This window comes from Tigriopus californicus, chromosome 6 (genome assembly GCF_007210705.1).
Source record: "Tigriopus californicus strain San Diego chromosome 6, Tcal_SD_v2.1, whole genome shotgun sequence".
Classification (NCBI taxonomy): Eukaryota; Metazoa; Arthropoda; class Copepoda; order Harpacticoida; family Harpacticidae; genus Tigriopus; species Tigriopus californicus.
Genome location: NC_081445.1, coordinates 2434481 through 2457586, shown reverse-complemented (window position 1 = coordinate 2457586; position 23106 = coordinate 2434481). Strand labels below are relative to the sequence as shown.

The window sequence follows — 23106 nt, the reverse complement described above, 5'->3', positions numbered from 1 at the left end:
GTGATGTAGAATCCTTTTCACTGAAGGTCTTGGTAGTAACAGGCAGACGGGCGACAGGAACATTTTTGAAAACGGACATTGGATGAAAAAATCTAATTAGTTGATTGTTGTGTTTGATCTCCAAGGTTGCCCAGCTATGCCGCTTTGGGTACAAAGTCAGCCCAACGAATCTGTCGTGTACTTGGCTAATGTAAAAACACTATTGATAAATGTTCAACACGAGTTGGTGTGATACAGATTTTATTCCGGCACTTCGTTGTCAGAATTTATTGTTTGTCCATTGCTGCATGAGTTTTAACATTATAAGTCCGATTCAGGGCTTTTTTTTCTCGGGAATTTAGATGCTTTAAAGTTATGATATCTAGATTTACAAGTAATAACAATTTCCAAAGATTTATGGAATAAAGATAACTTTGAAATCCCACTGTCGAACATGATAACATCCCCGACGGCAATAGCCATCCAAGGCGTCCTTAAATCATGACTACTATTCCTCAGCGATTTCTAGAAGCTACTACTGGCCAATGTCACTTGGTCCATGTGCCCTTGTTCTTCTTGATCCGCGCTTTGTGATGGCTAGTTCTTCCAAAAGAGGGGGAGTACGGAGAAGCCTTGCTGAGCCATCGTCTTCGATCGATGAACTTTCTTCGGATGATGATGCTGATGAGTTTACCTCCCCGGACATATCCTCTTCAGCTGAGTCTCCTTCAGCAGAGTCTCCTTCAGCGGGAGGACACCACTCTTTCACAATGGGGATCTTTTCTTTATTGGCCTCAACCTGCACAGTCTGGCAGATCTCTTGGGGCACATCAATGCACTCTTGGTTCATCTCCAATTTCGGAACGATCTTGTGGACTTTGTCGCAAACCGTCTTGGGTGAGATCTGGCATTTCTCTTGCGGCACCTCCTGCACAAAAGTCTTGAGCTCATCGACGCAAATGCGCTCTCCTTGGACAATGGGACAGATCTCGGGTCCACACACCTCTCGAGCCTCTTGACGGCAATTCATTTCCGGGGTGAGCTTCTTACTGGATACAGTGTCCACTTGGCACACTTGTCGCGGCACCATTCGACAGTTTTCTCCATCGGAGTCGCACACATCTTCCTTGACGGTGTTGCAGTTGGCCACGTCATCGGTGACTTCGTTCTCATGATAGGTGGTGTCACACACGGTCTCGAATTCGGTGGTGCAAGTCTCGGGGCCCTCTTCATTGCAATCTCGGGTCAAAGGCGAATGGCAAATCTCGACCTTCTCCGTCCTGGGCACCATCTCATATTCTATGTGACAGTTTTTCACAAAGCTCTCTTTACACTCCTCGACCTTCAACGGGACAAATACCGTTCTTCATTAGATATGCGAATACCAAGCAATTCAGAACTATCATCATACCTCTTGGGTCTTGAATACGGTCTTGTACACCTCTGAGCATGACTCTTGGGAGGTGAGAGTGCATTGAATCTCATCTTTGAAGGAGATTTGCTCTTGCATCAGGACTCGTTGAACACAAGGTGGGCAATCCGGAATATCAAAAGCCATCAAAGCCTCCACCAACTCGTCATCACTGTTACCATTACGTGTCAAGGCCTCTGAGAAATTGGCCCGTGTGGCTGTTGTGGTGGGAACATAGTCAAACAAGTAACATTCTTGTGTAGAAGGAACGAACGCCATTCCAAGGCACAATTGTTTCCAACTGCATTTTTGAACGCAAGCCTCGTAAGAGGGAGTATTGGGCAACTTTGATGAAAAAGATTGGTCCAATGCAGATTTGGGGAAATCAACAGTATTTAGAGGGGCAATAAAAGGCTGCATATCGCAGCCTTTCACAATCAATGGTGGTGGTTTGGTCTCTGAAATGAATTAAAACGTCTCTGGTGACAGGGTTTGATGATTCACTTCGAAGGTCGAGAGCCGTGTTCCATCTTACCTCGACCTACATGACAGAAGGTTGGTCCAAGTGCTGAAGTTCTGGAACATAGTTCCATATAATTGCAAATCTCCTGATAAGCATATGGAAAAAAATCGAGGGATTCTCTACGAAATATTCCACCATTGTCACAGAAGTTCTCGTCGGCTGAAAAAAAGTAACAAAACATGATAATCAATCCAATAATAGCAAAGAACTAGCCGAGCATTTTTTTTTATGTGGAAGTGATTGACATTGTTGACGGACGTGCTGCAAATAGGATTAGAATGTTGTTTAATGCCGTCCCTTGGGAGTTGAAAATCGCCAAGATTTCATACACCATAGTTGATACTGTCACTATTGGAAAGCATCAACTTATCAGGAAGGCTAATTCTCAACTGGACCATCATATACTCATTTTTGTATGGTACAATGCATACGGTGGTCTTACTGAATCTTTTTCCAATCATGGCGTAGTATATTAACGAGTTTCTTGGGCGATCATTTGCAATCGTTGTTAGATTTTCCTCCCGGTCATAAACATAGCATGTAGTACGCTCTTCTGAAGGTATGAGAACCGCTTGACACCACGGAGTTTGGCTGCAGTATTCCCAACATTGGTTGCGTCCAGGGCTTGAACTGTCACCGTCTGAGACGTCTGGGACGTAATGTCGTTCACGAGGTTCCGCGTATACCGCGTAGGAGTCGGTTGGCTCCTCTTGCAAAAAGGAGTATTTGGGACGGATCCGTCCCTGGAGTGCAGGTCCTGGATAGAACAAAATCAATTTTGGGATCACTTTGCAGTTCATTTGGGTCAAAAACGACTATTGGTACACTATGAAAGCGAAAAATCTCAACAGGACTAGATGAGTTGCGGACGTTAGTGATCTTGTTTATCTTGGGTTCCAAAAGAAAACAAGGAAATAGTAAGCAAACTTTCAATTGCTAAATTGACAGGGGCAAACAATCGTTTTTCCTGTTACGAATCAGCATTTTTTCTGACTTTATGCCTGATTTTTCTCTAAAAATGAACCTTCAAAGAGCATGATTTCGGGGAAATAGTAGCACCTGGACCAGAAATCTTTTGGATGAACCATTTGAAGATTGCACGCTTAGTATATTATGGTAATGTACCATAGATTCATCATGGCTTTGGCTGGTTCATGTCCGGTATCAGTTATTGGTTCTCCGTCTGTGGGTGTGGTTAGCGTCTGAAAGTTTCGTTTGCCAAGAATCGTGCCAAATGATTAGACAAATAAAAACGGACACCTAATATTTTCTTCTTTAAGGGGCACTCATTGTTCTCAAAGGCAGGTACAGCAGACAAATAAAAACGGACACCTAATATTTTCTTCTTTAAGGGGCACTCATTGTTCTCAAAGGCAGAACAAGAATTTCACATGCATTTCCAATATCTTTGCATTATTTAAGCCGTTTGGCATTTTTTACTATTTTCACTCAAATGATCTTTTCGAGCGGCTACAGGGAATGTAATCCCCAGTACTATTAAAATGAAAGGTTACAATTCGTCCATTTATTAGCTTTCAATTTTTTAATATGATATTTGGTCTACCAACGAGTTCGAGTTGACCGACCGAGTTAGTCCTTGAATGTAGGGTTGATCTAGAATTATGATTACAAATTGCTCCGGTTATATCTTGAAGGTATTGCCAAGATATATAACATGCTTTTTCTATGGCCAAAATATAAATGAAAGTATTTCACTGTTTTGCAACACGTGAAAACATCTGTAAGTAGTCTGCAATATGATTTAAAATCCACATAATGTCAATATTTCACAGTTGTGATCCAATATTTGACAATCGCAATTTTAATTAAGTTTAATCTTGAATTTGACAAACCTCTATTAACGTTGAATAAAAACATTGCTAGTAAGTAGAAATTGGTCATTGCAAAAAGTTGCAAATTTGAAAATTAAAGTGTCTTCATTTTTAAGTAAAGTATGATAAAGTATTACACAAAAGTTGTTCCTTCCGTCTCTTTGACAAGTGAAAACATATCCAGATGTTTTGGCATTCGTGCAAACACTTAACCAAAAAATATAACCACCGTGTTCTGTGTTCCTGGTGATCTTTCATCATTTGATTCATCTTTGAATTGACTTGTTCGACCTATTGCAAACCTGTTGAACTCATTGGAGCCCAAATGGGTGAAGCATATTCAAGATGTGGTTGAACAATCGACTTGTACAGAGTTAGCATCGTGACGCTATCTCTGGACTTACACTTGCGGTATATCCAATCACACGTTTGAAAAGCTTACCCACCATAAATCAGATATGCTCATCGAATCTTTGCAAATTCGGTTGCTATTATGTTTTGACAATCTAAAGTAAAATCAACGATTTGCATTATACTCACTGACAACGCATTGCTGCCCGGAATGTTTGTCAGGGGGTGTCGAAGGGTCCGCCCCCGAATCTTGGACAAAGACCTCAGAGGCATCAAAAATCCAACACGCTTGATCTTGTGGGTGATAAATGATCCGGCGGGGACATCTACCTACAGAACATCTTCCCAGGCACTCTAAATAGCTGCTGGTTGTTAACTCCCGGTACTCGTCGTAATAAGCACTGCCATATTCCAAATTGAGTGGGAGTTTGCTTTGGTCCTGGCATAATTCTATGAATGAGAACACAATCTTGATAGTCCATGGTCAATGGGTGGGCGAAAAAGTTAATTGGACAACGGGAAAAAGGATATCGTGACGCAATGGCCGGGAAACCCTTAGACAGAAATGAAAACACCCGTTTGTTTTACCTTCCACAGGGAGCGGCTCAAAGCCTTTTTGTCTGAAGAACGATATGTGCATTTCGTATGAACCGAATGCTTCAAAGGTGAAAGGGTCTATGGCCAGACGGCAACCAAACCCGCTCGTGCCCACATCAAACAATAGAGCAAAGCATGATTGCTCGACACAAGCTTTGAGGCACGAGGCATACGTTGTGGCCGATTCTATCTCAACCGGGAAGAGTGGTTGGAGAGCTCCCCGATTTACCAACGCATTTGGCCAATCCAAGTCCACGGTAATGGATTGCCCGTCACCAATATCAATGGGTTCCGGCGGCATTTCTGGAGTGAAAAAGGTACCGATTGACATCTAAGGACCTTCATTTGGTGGTTATGTCCAACTACAAGCACCGTGTCCACTTTGCAGGACTGAAGGTAATGGGTAAAACGACGTAAATAGACATTGAATGAAGTAGCTTAACGCAGTTCAGGTAATCCTGGCAATCTGGCGTTGATCTGGCGTTGATCTGAATGATTGATAATGTTTCCAAATTCTGAACATCAACCCCTGAATGCAACTCCTTGCCACGAAATGGCTTTCTTTCCTTTTCTTAAAACGGATTTTTTAGACTAATCTGAGGTCAATTTACAGTACAGCACTTGGGTTAATACATGGGTGCAAGAATCTTAGCTTTGCATGGTAAGAATGAAATATGATTGGCCCTCCTAAAACAGCTCTAACAAAAGCCGGATATCGTAAAAATATGTTACGTGAAGCACCAGTGTTTCCCAACGAGGCCTTGTTGGACCCAAAAGAAGGGAAATGTGACTGACTGACCATTCATTTAAGTGAGCTTGGTTGGGATTAGTTGACCTGAATATATCGCCACCATGGTTATGCCTAATCCATAATCATTCAGATGAGTAATGACTATTGCCTGTGCATGGAACGGTTCATCGGGAGGCAATGTAATTGAAATTTATCGGGCTTTTTTTAAATTATCTTGAAACACAGGTGAAGGATTTACCAGCTATTGAGCCATTTTCTTGACAGGCGTGTAGGACTTGAGTGTTCAAACACCGCTCGCCTCGGTCAACTTTGAACGGGCTCCACGGGCGAACCGTGAAAGCCGCAGACTTGAGACTACCAGATTGTTTTTTGTTGCCACCACTCCGAAACACCCTTCCATGCATCAGTAGAGTCCTGGTAATTTTAAAGAAAGAAGAGAGAAAACAAAGAAGGATGGAGACGAAGGAACGTGTGGGCCACGGAGAAGTCGCAGACCAGAAACAACGAGACGAGTGCCATACGGACGGATACAAAGATCAGATCACAACTGCACAGACAGAAGGCCTCGATTGAGCACTCATAGTGTGGGTAGGTTCCGAATTTCAATGGGAACCGAGCTCCACAGAATAGCTCCACGAACGCAAGCGGATGTTCTTCTCGAATCAAGGCCACATTGAGGGACACGGAGATCACCTTTCGCCGCACCTCCACTTGTCTTTTAGAATACAGCGCTGACGGCCATGAACTCGGATTGGCAATGTAGCAACCATTCCATTCCGTATTTTGAACGTGAGATGCAGATCAAATCTGGCTCTTCGAACTGAGAAGTGCTCCAATCCAAGAGGTTGGCGTCGGTCTTCGTAAGGTATGTGCCAAATAGAGGGTATCTTGCGGCCGAACCTCCTTTGCATATATCTAACCAGCTTTCAAGCAGATCGACATGTTTGAAAAATCGTGGAGACCACATCTGAGACGTGTATTCCATTAAGTTCTCACATCGTACGTCTTGAACAGCTTTGTCATCAATTGAGATACAAAATTACGCTTAAGAAACCTCAAGAAGGTGTTAGCCTTCGCTGCAGTACTTGAGCAATGGAGGCTGAATATTAGCCCAGGATCCCAGAATCCCAGGATCGATCATATGGCCCAGATTATTTTGTAAATTCGCCCCTTTTATTGGTGAAAGCCACACATCATAAGATCCAAGAGACATATATCTTCCCAACTGAAGAACACTGCACTTTTTGGAGTTCAACTCCACACGATTGTTATCAGCCCAAATAGCCAAGGGATCCAATTGGTCTTGTAAATACAACTTGTCCACACAATCGCCAACTTTGCAAAGGACCTTGGAGTCATCCGCAAACTTGATTGAGACATACGTTAAGTACCGGCGCAGCCATTCTGAGTACGCGTGTAATACTTTCCAAGGACATGTGTTACCATAGGGTGGCTAACATTTGTCCAATGTTGCGCTACTCTTGAAAAGTGGTCACGGCCGCCCTTGGGGGTCCCGTTTCAAACTGTAGTGGGCCTCCTATTGTGTTTGGCACTGTAACATCGGACTTGCCCACGCCATTTACGATTGGTATATGATCTTATAGTTACAAATCAAGATGCTTTAGCGGCCATCAGGGATCACGACGGTTTGACGCACATTAAGCCTCTACGGTCACTACAATTGACCCTAAAACCCGGGATGGGACATGGCTCATGGATACTTTTGAAGACGAACAGTATCAGATACCTTTCGTACCTTCTCTGAACACTGTACAGTCCCAACTTTTCTAGTCTCTCCCAATATGAGAGCTCCATCATTCCTGTGATGATCCAAGTGAAACATCTTTGGACTTGTTCGACCTTTTGCAAACCTGCTGAACTCATTGGAGCCCAAATGGGTGAAGAATATTCAAGATGTGGCTGAACAATCGACTTTTTCAGAATTAGCAGCGTGACACTATCTCTGGACTTAAACGTGTGATAAATCCAACAACATATTTGAAAGGCTTTACCCACCTTCAACTGGATATGCTCATCCAACTTTCCATCATTTTGTAGGACTGCACCTAGATCTTTCATAAATGAGACCTGCTCAATATCTTTACCTCCATTATCTACGAGTGGAGTATTTAAAAGAGTTGACCCAAATGTCATTGAGCGGAATTTCATTCCGTTCTGGGCCATATGACTCTTAGTAACCCAAGAATAGATTATTTCTGGGGTCCTTTACAAGGCTAGTGTAATCTTGGCCATTCCTACCAGAAACTAACTTTGTATCGTCAGCATAAGAAGAGAGACTGGCAGTAATACTAAGCTTTTGAAGCAGGGCAAATAGTATTTTGAAAAGGAGGGGCCCAAAGATGGAGCCCTGGAGAACACCTGACTTGACATCATGTATGTCACTAAGGGACCCCTTGACCTTAACAATTTGCATCCTAATTTGGATATGTTCCTCGAACTTTCTATCATTTGCAGCAACTATTCCCATATCTTTTTCCGGGGCGACCACCTTTATTGGGTTTTGACAATTATCTGAATAGGTCGGTATGTGAATTTAAAAACTGACTAAATTTCCACAAAAATTGAACCATTCCAGCTTGAAGAAGAGTTTCTGTGAACGTTTTGATAGCTCTCAGATAAGTCACTTTTTAGACATGGAGAATTTAGCTCATTAGCTCAAATTTCAGCTCATCTTGACTTTCAGTCTACTTAGCATTAGTCAAGATCCGTAAAATTGTTGAAGTCTTTATTTTTTTTATTTTTTGATCATGTTTTTCCCCGCTCTCTACCTCTCAACCATGCTCGATCATTCCTTGCAGGAACACCACTTTGTGAGATGAATTGCCAAATGAAACGATACATTGCAAACACACTTTGATCTTTAAAACCAGTGGCAAAATCAGCAAGCAGCAATAGTTGCAAATGTCGAATCGGTATGAAATATATGATTGAACTCTAGCTGATCGCGTTCATTTAGGAAGCACACAGCTGCATTCCTCACACAACAACGAAAAATTAAAATCATGGCAACTGTTCCCGCCATGATAAGAGACTTTTCCTTTGTGGACTAATGGACTTTATAGACGAATTAAAAACAAGAGACTGGATGTAGTCCAGTCTAAGGACGCCTTTACAATACAATGGAAACCGGCGATTTCGGCAAAAGACTCGACTCCAGCAGAGGGCTCAAGTCTTTCATTGCACTCAAGTTGAACAAAAAGACTCATATTGCGAGAAACTCGCCCCAGTGAGTATTACTGCTACTTTTATCCTCAAACCGGATTCAATCTTGGTTTTCCATCGTAGTGTAAAGGCGACCGAAATGCACCCTGAGAGGCATTTACGTAGGGCGATTGCTGGGCGAATGCTTGGGCGAGTCCGGCAAAAGACTCGAGTTTTTTCACTTTACGAAAGTCGAGCAGAAAGACTCATATTGTGAAATTTTGACCAGAAAATGAAAATTTTCTTTGATGAGTTCTTTCTAAAAGACTCGAGTCCGGGCAATTTCTCCGAAATCGAGAAAATGACTCGCCTGCACTCGGACTTGAGTCCAGATTCGCCCCAGCATTGGTCCTACTTCAATCGTCAACCCGTAATACAATCCTGGCTTTCCGTTATAGTCCAAATGCGCCATAAATCACGAACTTCTGGAAATCTCCGGAAGTCCGTAACTCTAAATGTACCCCAAAAATGTGCTCAATGTCAATCCCCATCGCACGCACGCACAATGAGGGCCGACTGGAACAAAAAAAACTGTGAGTGGTAATTCTTGTCCGAGAATTGCAGTTCAAAATATATTTGAGCCCTAGCCTCACAAACATTTTTGGCATATCTGAATAGGAGATTATGCTTCATGGATAATCACCCAAGATCACTAAGCAAGTTGCTTGCCTGAGATTGGATACAATACTATATGTAGAGTTGATAAAGTGTTGCTTTGAGTGTGTCAGAAGAAGATAAAAAGTTCAAGTGACAGCTGGCTGGTCCACTTGTCAACTTCACCAAAAGAGTAATTCAAAACTCACCACTAGCCAGATAACATTGCGGGGCAGGGAAATCCGGAGTTCCAAAGTCTTGATGACACAAACCATAAGCGATGCATTCGTCTGGTCTACTGACCAGTTCCATACTGCCTTTTGTTGCTTTTCCGTAGTCGCAAGCGGTTTCGTCACCTGGTAAGGAAAATGTGAAAATGTGAAAATGTGGTGTTAGATAAGGATGTTCCTTTTACGATGAATGAGCGAGTTATTGAACAATCAATCGATTGACTATGAATGAATCGATTGATTAATCACCGAATCATTCAATCTATCAATTAGATAATTCAACTTGTCTTCAGATGTCATGAGAAATCCAATCCAATCTTTTGAATGTCAGTTAAATCACGGACTTCTAGAGATGTGGACTGCGAACGGAAGCCAAAATTTCGTATGTACTTAAACGTTCATCTTATTCCAAATATCACATCATGCAAGCACAAGATCTGGTTGAATAGATAAACTTGACAACATTTGAAACCAAAACCATGCTTAGGGAACACAGAAGATATGGTCAAAGTTAAGTAGCAAACAAAACATAAAATTCGAAATTTCGGGCTTCTCTTGATCAGCTACATAAGTTTTGGCCAACAAAACTTTGAAACGATCAACTTAACAACCAAATGATATAAAAATGACCTGCCTTTAGGTGAAGAGATCTATGTTTCTTATTTCATTACTTGAATTCGAAAAGTGTTTCAGAGTGTCTATGACCAAGAGCAAGTAGATTCGGCGGGAAGCTTGTTCGCAGTCCATAGTATTTCCAGAAGTCGGTGGTTAATTAAACATTCCCACTCTATAGATTTCTTTTTGAATCTATTTTACCCATTTTGAATTGAACTCGACACTTCGGCACTAAAGGCTAAATAAAGCTAAATCCTCGACTAATTGTGCCCATCAAACAGGAATATGCTGACGTTATACATTCATGCATTGTGTTATTGCCATCTTTCGGTTCTAAACCAATTAGCGTCATTTACTGAATATCAATGTACGTAACAAGTGGTCATCGGCAGCTGTGTCTTACCATATATCTTTCCAATAGTAATAAAATGGCCAGGAACGGACATGGGAATTGTTGTTGTCACCTCGTCTCCATCAAAAGGAAGCAATAAGCAAAAGGAAAATTGGATGGACATTGCTTTACACCGTGGATTGCTGGCACACGCCTGCCAACAACCGTCTTGGCTGCTAAATTCGAAAGCCGCGTCTAAAATTGAAACCAATTTTGTAGTGAAAGAATAGTTATTTAGACAATAGCGGGGACCTTCTTTGTGTGGCGTTTGTAAAAATGAGGCTTGAAGAAAGTGGACAAGGTCAAAAATACCTTGAATGCGTTCGCCCATTTCATGCCGTCGAGTTTGAAGGGAAGAGCGATGAGGGCGTGCCCGAGAGCTCTTTTCTTCACATGAGAGGGCATGATGAAATGGCAAACGTATTCAAGGTGTTGACCGATCGACTTTTTGAGATCCGAACTTGGATAAACTGCATGCAAAGAATGGCGCCGCTATTGAATATGCGGTTTTCTTTTGCAAGAAGCGGTTTTGAAGGGATGATTTTCCCTCGAAACCACTCGAAGCCAAATTTGACGTGAGAGAATGTCTATTATCTTCACGAGTGGCTGGAAACTTGGATTCCAGCCATTCGTGAACATAGCGCCATGAAATGAGATTTCTAATGGTGGCGATTGGTTTCCTTTGCGTGCCGGAAGAGATAACTTCATACCGCTGAAATCCGGTCCTTGTGTAAAAGATAACCGTTTCTCCAAGTCAGTCATCAAAAGCAACAAAATATTCCATACCTGAATCAATTATTGTTCCGTCGGGGAAGCGATCAAAATTTTTTGCATATGGAACTCTATTTGGTGATTCTGCAAGAGAATTGAAGCACTGAAAATTATTAATGGAGTAAGGCCTCGCCAAAGTGTCAGAATTACACGGTAGGGGATTTATTTACTTCTGAAATACTCTGATTATGACTAGACTCGGGTCTGTCACTAGGATCAAGATTTCAGGAGGTCGGATTTGTCACAATCGTGTATTTCTATGGTGTTTTGGGAAAGCAAAGGTACGTGTAACGAAGGCATTTGATGTAAAAGGGACTGGAAATGGGTGGACAATGAAGGGGAAATAAGTAAAAAACAAAGGAAAAAAACACCCCCTGTTGAACCAGTTGATTCAATTGCACGTATTATGGTGAAACTGCATTCTGACATGGATCACAAAATATTCCGAAACCACGTATTCTTTTGAAAAATGCTTGACGGCGTTGGAATGCAAAGCGATCCTGGAGTCGGCCAGATTGACAGAGCATCTTTGAATTTTCCCTTGAGTTTTATGGCCCTAGAATGTTTGAATTGAATGTCATTTTAGGAGCATAATAAAAAGCTCTCAATCAAAAATTACTGTAGATGAAAGTTCGGAGAGCAATCTTAAGGCCAAAGCACGAAATTCAAAGACATTAGACAAGGGTTGTTCTCTATTTCAAAAGTGATTTGAATGAATTGAATCTTGTGGGGATTCCCACCACCAGGCGTCAACTACAATCTTCATCGGAGCACAATGGTTAAAATGCCCTTCAAAGATTTGACGGAAGCAGCAAACACACATCTTGGCATTTTTTTTGAGCTCAAAAAAAATCACGAGGTAAAACTATGGTTTTTATTCCTTCATGGAGTTCTTAAGAAAACTTACACGCCTAAGAACATTACAAAACTGAAATTTTCAAAAACCTAATTAATCAAGTTTGGGAACACCCTTGGTCAGCACTTACTTAGAAGTTATAATTCGATCTATTGAACCACTCCTTAGATAAATGGGATTTAATGGTCCAATTTCATTGTTTTTGGTTCCAAAATGCCCCAATTACATCTTAACCTAAATCCGGAATTGATCCGGATTTTCAATATTACAAAGATTACAAAAATGAACAGGTCAATTTTCTGTTCCTGCTAAAATCCCAAAACATCTGCAAATGCTATAGCATGTCACTTGTGTAGTGAACACTAACTGATTAAATTTTTTCAACGCATGTTTTATAATGATCAAAAGTGCACTTAGCTACACATTCGTTTGAATTCGGAAGGCAATGCATGAAATAGACAACCTTTTTGATACGGCCTTTCTCGAACACTCTTGAAACCGATGCCTTTGAGGCTTCATTGATTTTTGTGAAATATGCAATGATTGATTGATTGAGTACATGATTCTCTTCTTCGAGCCCTTTGATGCGAAATGTCACAAAAAAATGTGACCATGGACTATAATTCAAAGTATGTAAATCACCACCCTGGACATACATACAAGGGTAGAAATGTCATCTTTCGTATCCCAGGCTAGCGGAGTCCAACCCCGCCCATCATCAGCTAGAAGTTCTTAAAAACTTGCGGAAATAGTAGTCAAATTGAAGCCATTCACTGACGCCTTTTTGTTAGCACTTACCTATGATGCAGATCGGGTTTTCCCTGCTTGGTAAATCAGGTGAGAGATTCCAAAATCTGCACTCGTTTTCATCAACTCGAAAGGCAAAACTGGTGCAGGTGGCAGAATCCTCACATTCAATACGACAACTGTCTTCATCGGTTGGGCCCGCCAAATCTGATTGGTCGTATCCGATTGCAAAAAATGCATTTGCCGAAGGCGCATCAAATGCTCTGCACAAATCTGAAAATGGGAAAACTTAATAGAAGGGAAATATGGAACGATTGTATAGGACTATAACTACAGGGTTGATTCTGTAAGTTGTTACAGAATTTGCTTCGGCATAAGTGACTATATGGCTGAACCATTTACTTTCATAATTGGTGCCCCGAATGCCAACAGCATTTGCTTTGCATTCAAATCATTGCGACGCTTATTGAACAACAACTTTCGAAGAACGGATGCCAAGGTTAGCAAGTCATTTCTAAGGACAGTACAGAGCGTGCCAGCGGTGAGGCTGACAGTGGGTGTTTTCTGTGCATATTTTTGGTCAAGAGCCATCAATTTGACTAATATTTATCATACTGAAAAGGAGTTCATTGAAGAGCCTAAATACATAATCTGGTGTATCTTGAGCAACTTTCAAAGCGGCAATATATGCTTTTGCTTGTAACAATATATCCCGTCCACCCTGTACAAAAACCATCTTCGTTGTCGCTGAAGGTCCGAGTGCCGTCTGTCGCTCTGCCTAAGTCACAACTCCCCAAATTGTCTGCGAAAAGAGAGGCACGTAAATCTAACAGAACAGTCGCGTTTCCAGCTCGAGTTCAAGTTCAAATGGAGATGTCATCAACAGTCAACACTAGCTAGCACTTGTCAATATTGCCTACCGCACTTGGCTACAACCATCAGCAATCACGTAGATCAAAGGCAGAGAAAAGATTTTGCAATGCTTGAATGAGATTGGCGGCCTTGGTGGCAAAGCTCAAACAAGTAGTGCCAATTGATCTAACACGTCGTTATTCCCACTGCAGGTATTATTTCTTTTTCTTTCAGAGCTCGGAAATAGGGGGTCTTCAGAAATGTCCCGAAATGCGACTCTCTAAGCTATTGGTGAGGATCCTAAAAGCAAAATATCTTACAAAACCTGTGTCAAATGCTTCAAACATACCATGAAATAAATATTTGTGAAAAAGTCGATTTTGAAGCCTCCACCTCGCACTTTACTGTAGACGTCAAGTCTTATCTGGCGCAAGCAATGTTTGCCAGCAAATGGTGTTCAACAATAATCTAGGATATCTCAAAATTAGATCCTTTTTTTTTCTATTTATTCTTAATGCTTCTTGGTCTTTCGTCTGATTGGTGAAGTAAACAAAACCAGGCGTTTAATATTTGAGCCTTTTTCTATTAGAGCCCCCGTGCCCACTCGGATATGCGCATTTCTTTAAAGCAAATTATTTTGGCAAGATTAGTTTTCAACAGTGTTGAGAACTCTGATAGGTTATAAGGGTGAAATATCTAAATAGCATTTTCTCCCAAACCGGGACAAAGCATTTAAAGACTACTTAAAAAGAAGCTAACTATTTCCATATAACCAAAATCGTTAATTTGGAGGAAATTTGGGAAAAGACACCTGAACATTTCGAAATGCTCCAAAGTGACAAAATATCTCGAAATCTAATTACAATTTTTTGTAGTCTCCACTTATTAATTGATCATCAAATTTGGGAGGAAGTGCAAATGAAAAACATTTTAAATTGCATGCACGAGGATCGAACAGATTGGCTTCATTATTCATGTCGCCTTGAATTTTTTAAGTCAGGTGATTTAACACCTTTGCTAATTTGCGTAGTACATCAGACTGTGTACGGTACAGCAGCTCTGGCAACAAATCATTGCAAATAAAGATACTTTACCAACAACGGTTTGGCGAGCTTGAGGCTCCATGGGCTCGCATCTCGGTTCAAAGTAGAATGTGTAGCGTTTGTCACTGGGGCCAAAAGTAATGCCAGACTCTTGCAAGCTCAGCTGTGAGGGATTGGCCATGAAATAGGTGCTGTTGGTGGTCTCCTCGTGTACAACCATGTAACAATTGATGCTCTCGCAATACTCGAAGGCATTGTCCGGAAAGGATCCATTCAAAGTCGTTATTGGCCCAGATAAGGCTCGACTAACATACTCGTCGGATAAAACGATCTGTTCGGATTCGTAAACGATGGGAAGGTGGTAGACACAATCTGAAGAAAGAAAAAGTGGGAATTTTGAATAGGCCATCGTCATCTTCTTTCCGTCTTGAAAGACTCACCTTTGCTTGGATAGTTGGTTCTCTCTTCTGAAAGAAATAATTAAAACAATGTTCATGAAACAGTATCGAAAATCAATTGCTTGGTAAGTGAAGTTTCAGGAACGTTTTTTTCCAAGAATAAGTTCTCAAAACCATACTTAAACATTACCGAGTTATATCGAAAGTAAAGATCTGGTTTTCATGCTTTTTTGCTCAAAAATGTCTTAATCCTCGATGAACCCAAATTTCTGGAAAATTACTAAACATTTTCAACTTCACAAAACCAAGGTCCCTTCTTCACTTTCATGCATAATAAAAAGAAGCAAAATGCTATTTAGCATAATTTGAAATACGCTGAAAAGTAGTGTTGCTATTTAACATTTCACAAATGTACGAGTAATGTATGCAAAAATAACGTTTCACAGATTTGAAAAGAATTCATATTTCCACTTGAATTCTGAAGAAAAAAGACGCAACCTTGGTAAAGTTTTAACAGGTAGTACTCTTCAAAAAAATGCACATTTTGGTTGATTCTAGCTTTTAACTTTTGGCTATTTCTAGATAAAGACACATGAAACGGTCGTCTTTTGAAAATTAAATTCTTTGAGGCAAGATGTGAACACGGAAAAAAACAGGATCTGGTGTCTTCAAGTATTGATTTAATCAAGTTTTGGTTTTCCGTCTGCGGGTGTGGTTAGCGTCTACAAGTTTCTTATGAAGAAAGGTCGGAGAGGAGATTTGAACCAGTGACCTCTCTCACTCTAGGAAACGTCTCCTCCCTTAGCATAGATAACTCTATAAATAGATCGATCAAGGGCATCAAGCGTCAGCTGACCTGAAATCATGCTCATCCAGTACAGCCCCTGTGGAGCTTGAGCATTCTAGTTACTTGGTTTTCTATGTCCCTTAGTATTACTTTGGCGAGAAAGAACAAGTGCCCCGAAGGTTAAAAAAAACTTGCCGGTTCTTCTTGTATTTCAATAATAGAAGGCGTCTAGATTAGCTAGACTAAATTAGTTGCGACATACCTGAGCCAGTTGCTTAATTTGATGCAAAGTTTGATAAGTATGAACTAGATGACTAAGCCTCTAGTATGAACAATGGCGAATTCTGAGTTATGGTGAGCCAAATTCTTTCCACGATAAAGAGGTCTTCTCAAGAAAAGTCATTGAATGCAATTCTACTAAGGTTTGATAGTAATTGCAATTTTAATTAAATGCCTTTCAAAATGAATTAATCATGATTGATTTACGATTTCGTCTTTGAGAACAATCACCTGTCATAAGCTGAAGATCAATATTTATTTTCAATTTTTCACAGATGCCATGAATTTCCATGAGATGGAAATATCACAGAGGGGCACGAATGGGGGTCACCTTTCGACTGAAAACCAGGACAAATTGTCAAAACTGGTGAACAGTGGTGCTCTCTCTTTCCATAGTGATCTCTGTGTATCTCTTTGCCCTTCTCTCTCACGATGTGAGACTCCCTATCTTGATATTGAATAGAAAAGACGTGAACTTATATCCCCCTGTGTGTATCAAATCAGGGACTCTAAACAATCTAAAAGACTCTAATGCTTTAGTGTCCTTGATTAAATTTAGTGTGTGTCCTTCGAAACATAGCAAAAACAAAGTACCGGTATGTTATGATATATTATGATAAAATGACTTAACCTTTGCCCAGGTAGCAGAGGCCACTGTTGCTGTCCAGAGATTTATAACAATGCTTTGAATTGGATTGAAGGCAATCGTCCTCAGAGTAGTTCATAATAATCAGTGAATCTGTGACGATTCCATTTTCGCATGGATCCACACAAAGCACATTTGGAACAAAAATAAGGCACCCGATCTGAAAGAGAAAAATTGGGGTCATTTGGGAGGCGAACATGAACACTTAGCCACTCATTTACTTTAATTCTGAGGACAACACATACATACAGCAGGCAATCTTATAGATGTGGCCTTTTCTTTAAGACTTTGTTGAAACTGATTAAAAACTGCTACTTTGGGCTTCTTTGACTTTTGTGAAATTTCCACTGATTGTTGAACTCGGCTTTCAATGGTTCTAAAATATTTCTTCGAAAACTTGTATTCTTGGACGGTTTTGAGTAAGGTTACGCAACATATTCAGCTATGTTGATATTATGAGAGAAAGGAGAAAAACGAGAAAAATCTCTCTTATTTATTGATTTCTTGCTGACTTTCCCACCGCTAATAGGAAGGGGATTATCATCTGTTCAAGGCGTAAAGATTTTAATCTTACTTAACTTTATATAATACCTGATGAACCAACGAATTAGAGTTGGCAGATATGGTTAGTACTTGAATGTAGGTTTGATCTGTAATTTTACCTTAACGGTATTGAAAATCGGTATCAATTCTTTGGAAATCAAAGCTTAAACATAACTGGTGCAGGTTAGTATAGAATCAACATGGGGTTAGCTCATTCAACTTGTGCTCTCATTGGGCTGAGCTTAAAATGATGTAATTGTAATGACCCATTAAACCTTAACTTATTATATTTCCCTGAAGTACGGCCGGCACACGTTAAAAGCTATCAGTTTTAAAACGATTATAATTGTTTTTCCATTTGGTATTTCTGCCATTGTTGCATATTTTCAGCCACCAGTGACAATAATTGATCTAGAGTAGAAACCCTCCATTAGACATTGAAGCACAACTCTTTCAGTTACTCGAAAGCATTTGTAGTTTTTACTTTTTTTGCCCTATGGATTACACTTTACCGCTATTCATTTTACATGTTTTGGCAGAAATACTATTGTATGTCCCAAAAAAGTAGAAGTATGGCCATGATCTAGACATAGTCCTGAAATTTGGTACCCTTTAACCTGAGGAACAGCAGCTGGCGAATAATGTCTTGGCAACTCACTTACGGAGACGCGAGATTTAAGGAAGAGTTGCTAAAATCATCAACTTTTCATCTTATAGTGCTGGTGATGATTACATTCTCGGTAGAGGCGGCAAGGAAGTCCTCTCAACTTTCGTGCCCGACGTATTATTTCAAACAGACATTTCAACAAAAGTTGGCCACTGACGTTCAAGACTGTTTGATCGCATGTATCTTTTTTGTAAAATGTGACTGGGACCTATCCTAACGTTAACGCCAATGGATTCTATGATATATTTTTTTACTTTGCGGACTGCCTCACCTCTACTCGGAATATGATTATAACACTTCAAGACATAAGGTCTGGTATCAAGTACCTTTCGTACCTTCTATGAACATTACTGAATTGTCTCACTCTGGGCTATGGTCGTTTCATATCTTCCATTTTGGTCAGTTGCCACTCTCTCGAGTTGTAGCGGCTTTAAATAAAAACGTTGCTGTTTTTGATGGAGTGCAAGGTCCGAGCAACGATATGTAGACATTTGTCTGTCGTGAGTTCCAGTCTCGATACGCGGAATGTATTTTTTCTGCAAGGCAGAATTAAGCTCAAATCTAACACTGTTTTCGAGGCCCTTGCAACCGAAAGGTTAGGTTAGGTCAGGTTAGGTTAATTTAGGTTTTATTCCCTTCTCGAAGGACCAAAATATCTGCTGACCAAAAACGGAAGATGTGCAACGGCCATAGCTCTGGACTTCTCAAGCATTTCGTAAAAGATTGAAACCCGCCTCACGAAACCTTGTAAAAAGTGAGTTCCGACAATTTTGGTTCTGAGTCGTATATTCGCACATCCACCTTCATGAAGGGCTTCAGGGGAAAATTGAGAATCAGCCCTCCTGCTCTGCCCAAACTGCAGAAAATAGCATTTTGGCAAAGTAATAGTCGTCGCCTCCACCTCTCTATTTTTCTCTCTATCTTTATATCAATGGACCATTTCTCTACAGTCCCAACTAAAGATGCATTATTGGATTTTTTAAACATCTGTGGGCCTGCTTGAACTTTTGAAAACCTGTTGAACTAATTGCAAGGCGTTAGTTGTTCCTCAATGAAAGGAAGGGATTACAGTTAAAATTAATTTTGCCAAAAATAGTAATTCGTTACATAACCGTTACTCATCAAGAAATGTAATGGCGTTACTCATTACAATACCTCGAAAAGAAGTTGCTGTTTTAGCAAAAATAATGTTTTTACGGTTGAAAACTTCAAATTTGCTTAGTTGCCAAGGGAGAAACGAAATATCAAATGCCAATCTGGAGGGCAAAAATAGAAGGAGCAACGAGATATTTTTTTAAGTTGTTGCAGTAACACCATTTTAAAATGTAAAAGTTGCTTTTTCGAAAAAAGGAACGATTTACCGTAATTTCGTTCCTACAGTCCTGACTAATCGGAGCCGAAATGTGGCTAGACAATCGACTCGTACAGAGTTGGTATCGTGATTTTACCTCTGGACTGAAACGCACGATACATCCTGCCACATGTTTGAAATGCTTTGCCAACTTTCGCCTGGATATGCTTAGCGAACTTTCCATTACCCTGGAGGACTACACCAAAATCCTTGATGGAACAAACCTGCAGGATACGTATCTTTACCTTCATCATCTACTAGTGGAGAGTCTAATGGCGTCGACCCACTAGTCATTGAGCGGAATTTCATTCCGTTCAAGATCATGCCACTTGCGGCGACCCAAGGGTTGATTCGATGGAAGTGCTCTGCATATATACTGGAATCTTGGCCATTCCTTCCACTAACTAAGGGCGGCTTTACGCTAGGATGGAAAACCGAGATTAAATCCGGTTTGAGAATTGAAGTAGGACTAGTGCTGGGGCGAGATTTTGGTGTATGAGTCTTTTTGTTCGACATGAGTACAGTGAAAGACTGGAGTCCTCTGCTGGAGTCAAATCTTAAGCCGAACTCGCACCAGCACTACTCCAATTTCAATCCTTCAACCGGATTCAATCCCGGTTTTCCATCCTAATGTAATGCCGCCCTGACTTCCGGTCGTCAGCTTAGGAACAGAGGCTTGCAGCAATATCAAACTTTTGAAGCGGGGCAATGAATATTTTATAAAGGAGGGGCCCTAAAATGAAGCCCTCTGGGACACCTGTCTGGACTTTATATATGCCAGTAGACAACCCTTTCATTTTACCAATTTGCTTCCTATAATGAATGACGCTTCTTAACCAATCGAGGACCATGCCTTGGAACGCAACCTCATGAAGTCTATGTTCCAAAAGACCATCATCAACTTTATCAAAGGAAGTGTTAAAATCAAGATAGATAACATCAAATGACTCATTACCCTCAAGTCCCTCAATGACTTGCTCTATTTGCTCTATCAGTTGGGTTACCGTGCTGAAATGTGCTCAGAAACCGCGCTGACCAGGAGGAAGGGTTTCTTGGAAACTAAAAAATTCAACAAGTTTGAACTTCACAATCTTATCAAACACTTTCACAATATTGGAAGTGAGGGAAATCGGCCTATAATTACTGTGGAGCGACTAATCTCCCTCTGTAGAGATTAGAACGCATCAACTAAGAGAAAACAGGAGCATGCGCCTGTGAGCATCTCATCAGGAACTGAGATACCACACCATTAGGGCCAGGAGAGCTCAAGAGTCTCAAATCCCTGATGACCTCTAAGGCATCTTGATCTGTAACCACTAGATTATCTAATCTCCCAACAAACTCATCATTAGAGTAATGAGCTGTTACTCCTAAATTCTGTCGAGTTTGCAGCACATTAGAGAACTGATCTCCAAGCATTTTGGTCATAACCTCTACATTGACTATGGCTTGTGGCTCAAGATTTGGATAAGCTCGGAGAATTCATTCGAGTCAGGCAGGATGTTGAAATTGCTGCCATTCTTGACTTCCTCCAAGATTTTTCACCCTCTTTAAGGATGGATATGAGGCCAGAGACGAGTTCATCATAGTACGTGGTTGGCTGATAATAATAGCCAATGATGGCAAGACCTTGGCCTTGAGCGAATTAGGATGAATTCTTCTTCAATGTTATCCCTATATACCCTTGAACATCAAGCACTTTCTTAAACTTCTCTTGGAAATATCATCTTCAGGAGACCTATTAATCTTGGTCGGCCAATCAACCTGGGTGTTTTCATCCTTTTGTTTTGATAATTACGGCATTGGCTTATTGTTTGCGTGATTTTTTTAAAAGAGAAAAGCTCTTCAATGGACAAATCAAGTTGACTTAAAATTTACTCGTCTCAAATATGTCTCAAGATTTGGTTTATTCGGAGGAAATCTTTGTGCTTTTTGCAAGCTCTGTCTAGGCACTGCACATAATACCAGTATACTGCCCAGTAGTACGCTTCTATTTGATCTACCAACAGGTTAGAGTTGATAAGTTGCATCACGACTTGAAAATTTGATTGATCGCGGATTTTACTTAAATTTTCTTTTTGAAAGCCGGGCCTCAAAGGCAGCTTTCGGAGATTCAGTTTGAAGACATGGCTTAGAAATGTTGAAAGGCAGATTGAACAACAAAGAAGAAAGTGATCGATCAATTATTCTTATGAAATCTCAAAGCCTGAGGAGGATCAGCACTCGAAAGGTGTGACAATATCATGCCTGAAGGGTTTCCTCCCAAAGGTCTCCAGAGTCACCAAGTACAGGGTTGTCCAGATATTTTGGGGCAAGATTTTGGAAACGTGCTACAATCGCATTTTTTCTTTGCTGAAAACGCTTATACCGGTATTAGCCCGTTTGATTCATTGGCACTTCATCAATGTGTCATGAAACATTTGGACATTGATTCTTAAAACATGAAATGACTCAAAAAACTTTGTGTTTGTCTTGCACCTTGGATACCAGTATCTAGTATCTTGTTCTTGATTGTGAGGCCACCTTTCAATTCAAATCTTAATCCAATTTGCCCCCCAAATTGTGCCATTCTGAAGAGAAAGGATGCGAGATAAAAAATCCCACTTATGTTGTTTTTTGAACGACGTTCAAGGCCACCAAGTTTCATACAAACAGGTGCGACAATTCAGTGTCTTGAGTAAGAAATGTTTATGGCTGTCGTGGGGGAATAAGGTCGAAATGTGGAGAAGGATAAAATGCGTCTAGTATCCTAAGACACATGTAAAACGAACGCTATTTTCACCAATTTTGTTTCCTGTTCGTATTTCGCCGTTCTTGCTTGCCGTTCTTGTACCAAAATATGTGGACAACCCTGTAGAGAAGTAATGGTCTGTCCCGTCCACCGGCAATAAATTAAGTGAGGGTAATGCTATCTCTGAAATGAGGATTCTTCCAGGACGTTATTTATCAATTTTGGAGACACGGCGGGCCAAATTAAGAGCCTATTTTCCCCCTATTCCTGTTGTAAAAAAAGACTGTTCACGAAGTAAATGTAAGATAATACATCGACAGGGTTGGCCTTCTACCTTGTCAAATGGATGCATTGTCGACAGATCAAAGTGGACAGATTTTTGAATGCTTCACATGAACTTACCAATGGCAGGTGACGAAAAATCCTCATCCTAGACACGTACTCTTCCACTTCTCCAGACGAACTAACGGCTCTTCATAGAAAGTTCGAACATATTTATACCCATTTGTGAATTCCTCGAGCTCACCAAAGCAGGTTTTTAACCTACTCTAAGGGATGACCTATAATTTGGGTTTCTTGTAGTTGAACTCGGAGGGTCGTGCACAAAAACGGTGGTTGCCTCAAAAGTGAATCAGGGTGCTTACAAGAGATGAAACAAAAGGCCCCTTCAGACTTTCTCTTTGTCTCTTCAACCAAAAAATGGTAAATCTAAGACGATGAAGTTCGGGAAAGCACTGCCCGCCCTTTACTTACATTGTCCGGATCTCACAGTGCTGATTGGCAGAGGATTGCGTTTCTTTAGTCATTGTGCATATGTAGCATTGACTGCATGTACTATGTACACCACGTATGAACATGACCAAGCTCTAACGAGAAGTTCTGAGGTTCTCAACAACGTCATTACCTCCTACCTACATTTGACCATTGATTGACTGAGTA

At 40.7% G+C, this 23106-nt stretch overlaps 1 protein-coding gene and 1 long non-coding RNA gene across 2 annotated transcripts; both read right to left on the bottom strand.

The window, feature by feature from the left end:
* Window positions 1-223: 223 nt before the first annotated feature.
* LOC131882749 (uncharacterized) lies at window positions 224-13138 on the bottom strand. Its single transcript, XM_059230000.1, has 10 exons — window positions 12922-13138; window positions 11283-11351; window positions 10509-10691; window positions 9470-9616; window positions 4685-4996; window positions 4286-4546; window positions 2356-2670; window positions 1926-2072; window positions 1391-1848; window positions 224-1321 (listed from the first exon to the last, which is right to left on the bottom strand). The coding sequence occupies exons 3-10, from the start codon at window positions 10618-10620 to the stop codon at window positions 515-517; spliced, it is 2559 nt and encodes an 852-aa protein (XP_059085983.1). The 5' UTR covers window positions 10621-10691; window positions 11283-11351; window positions 12922-13138; the 3' UTR covers window positions 224-514.
* A 2080-nt stretch (window positions 13139-15218) lies between these two features.
* Window positions 15219-22901, bottom strand: LOC131882753 (uncharacterized). Its single transcript, XR_009373526.1, has 3 exons — window positions 22570-22901; window positions 16861-17035; window positions 15219-15232 (listed from the first exon to the last, which is right to left on the bottom strand). It is a non-coding gene; the product is annotated as an uncharacterized LOC131882753 (long non-coding RNA).
* Between the last annotated feature and the right edge of the window lie 205 nt (window positions 22902-23106).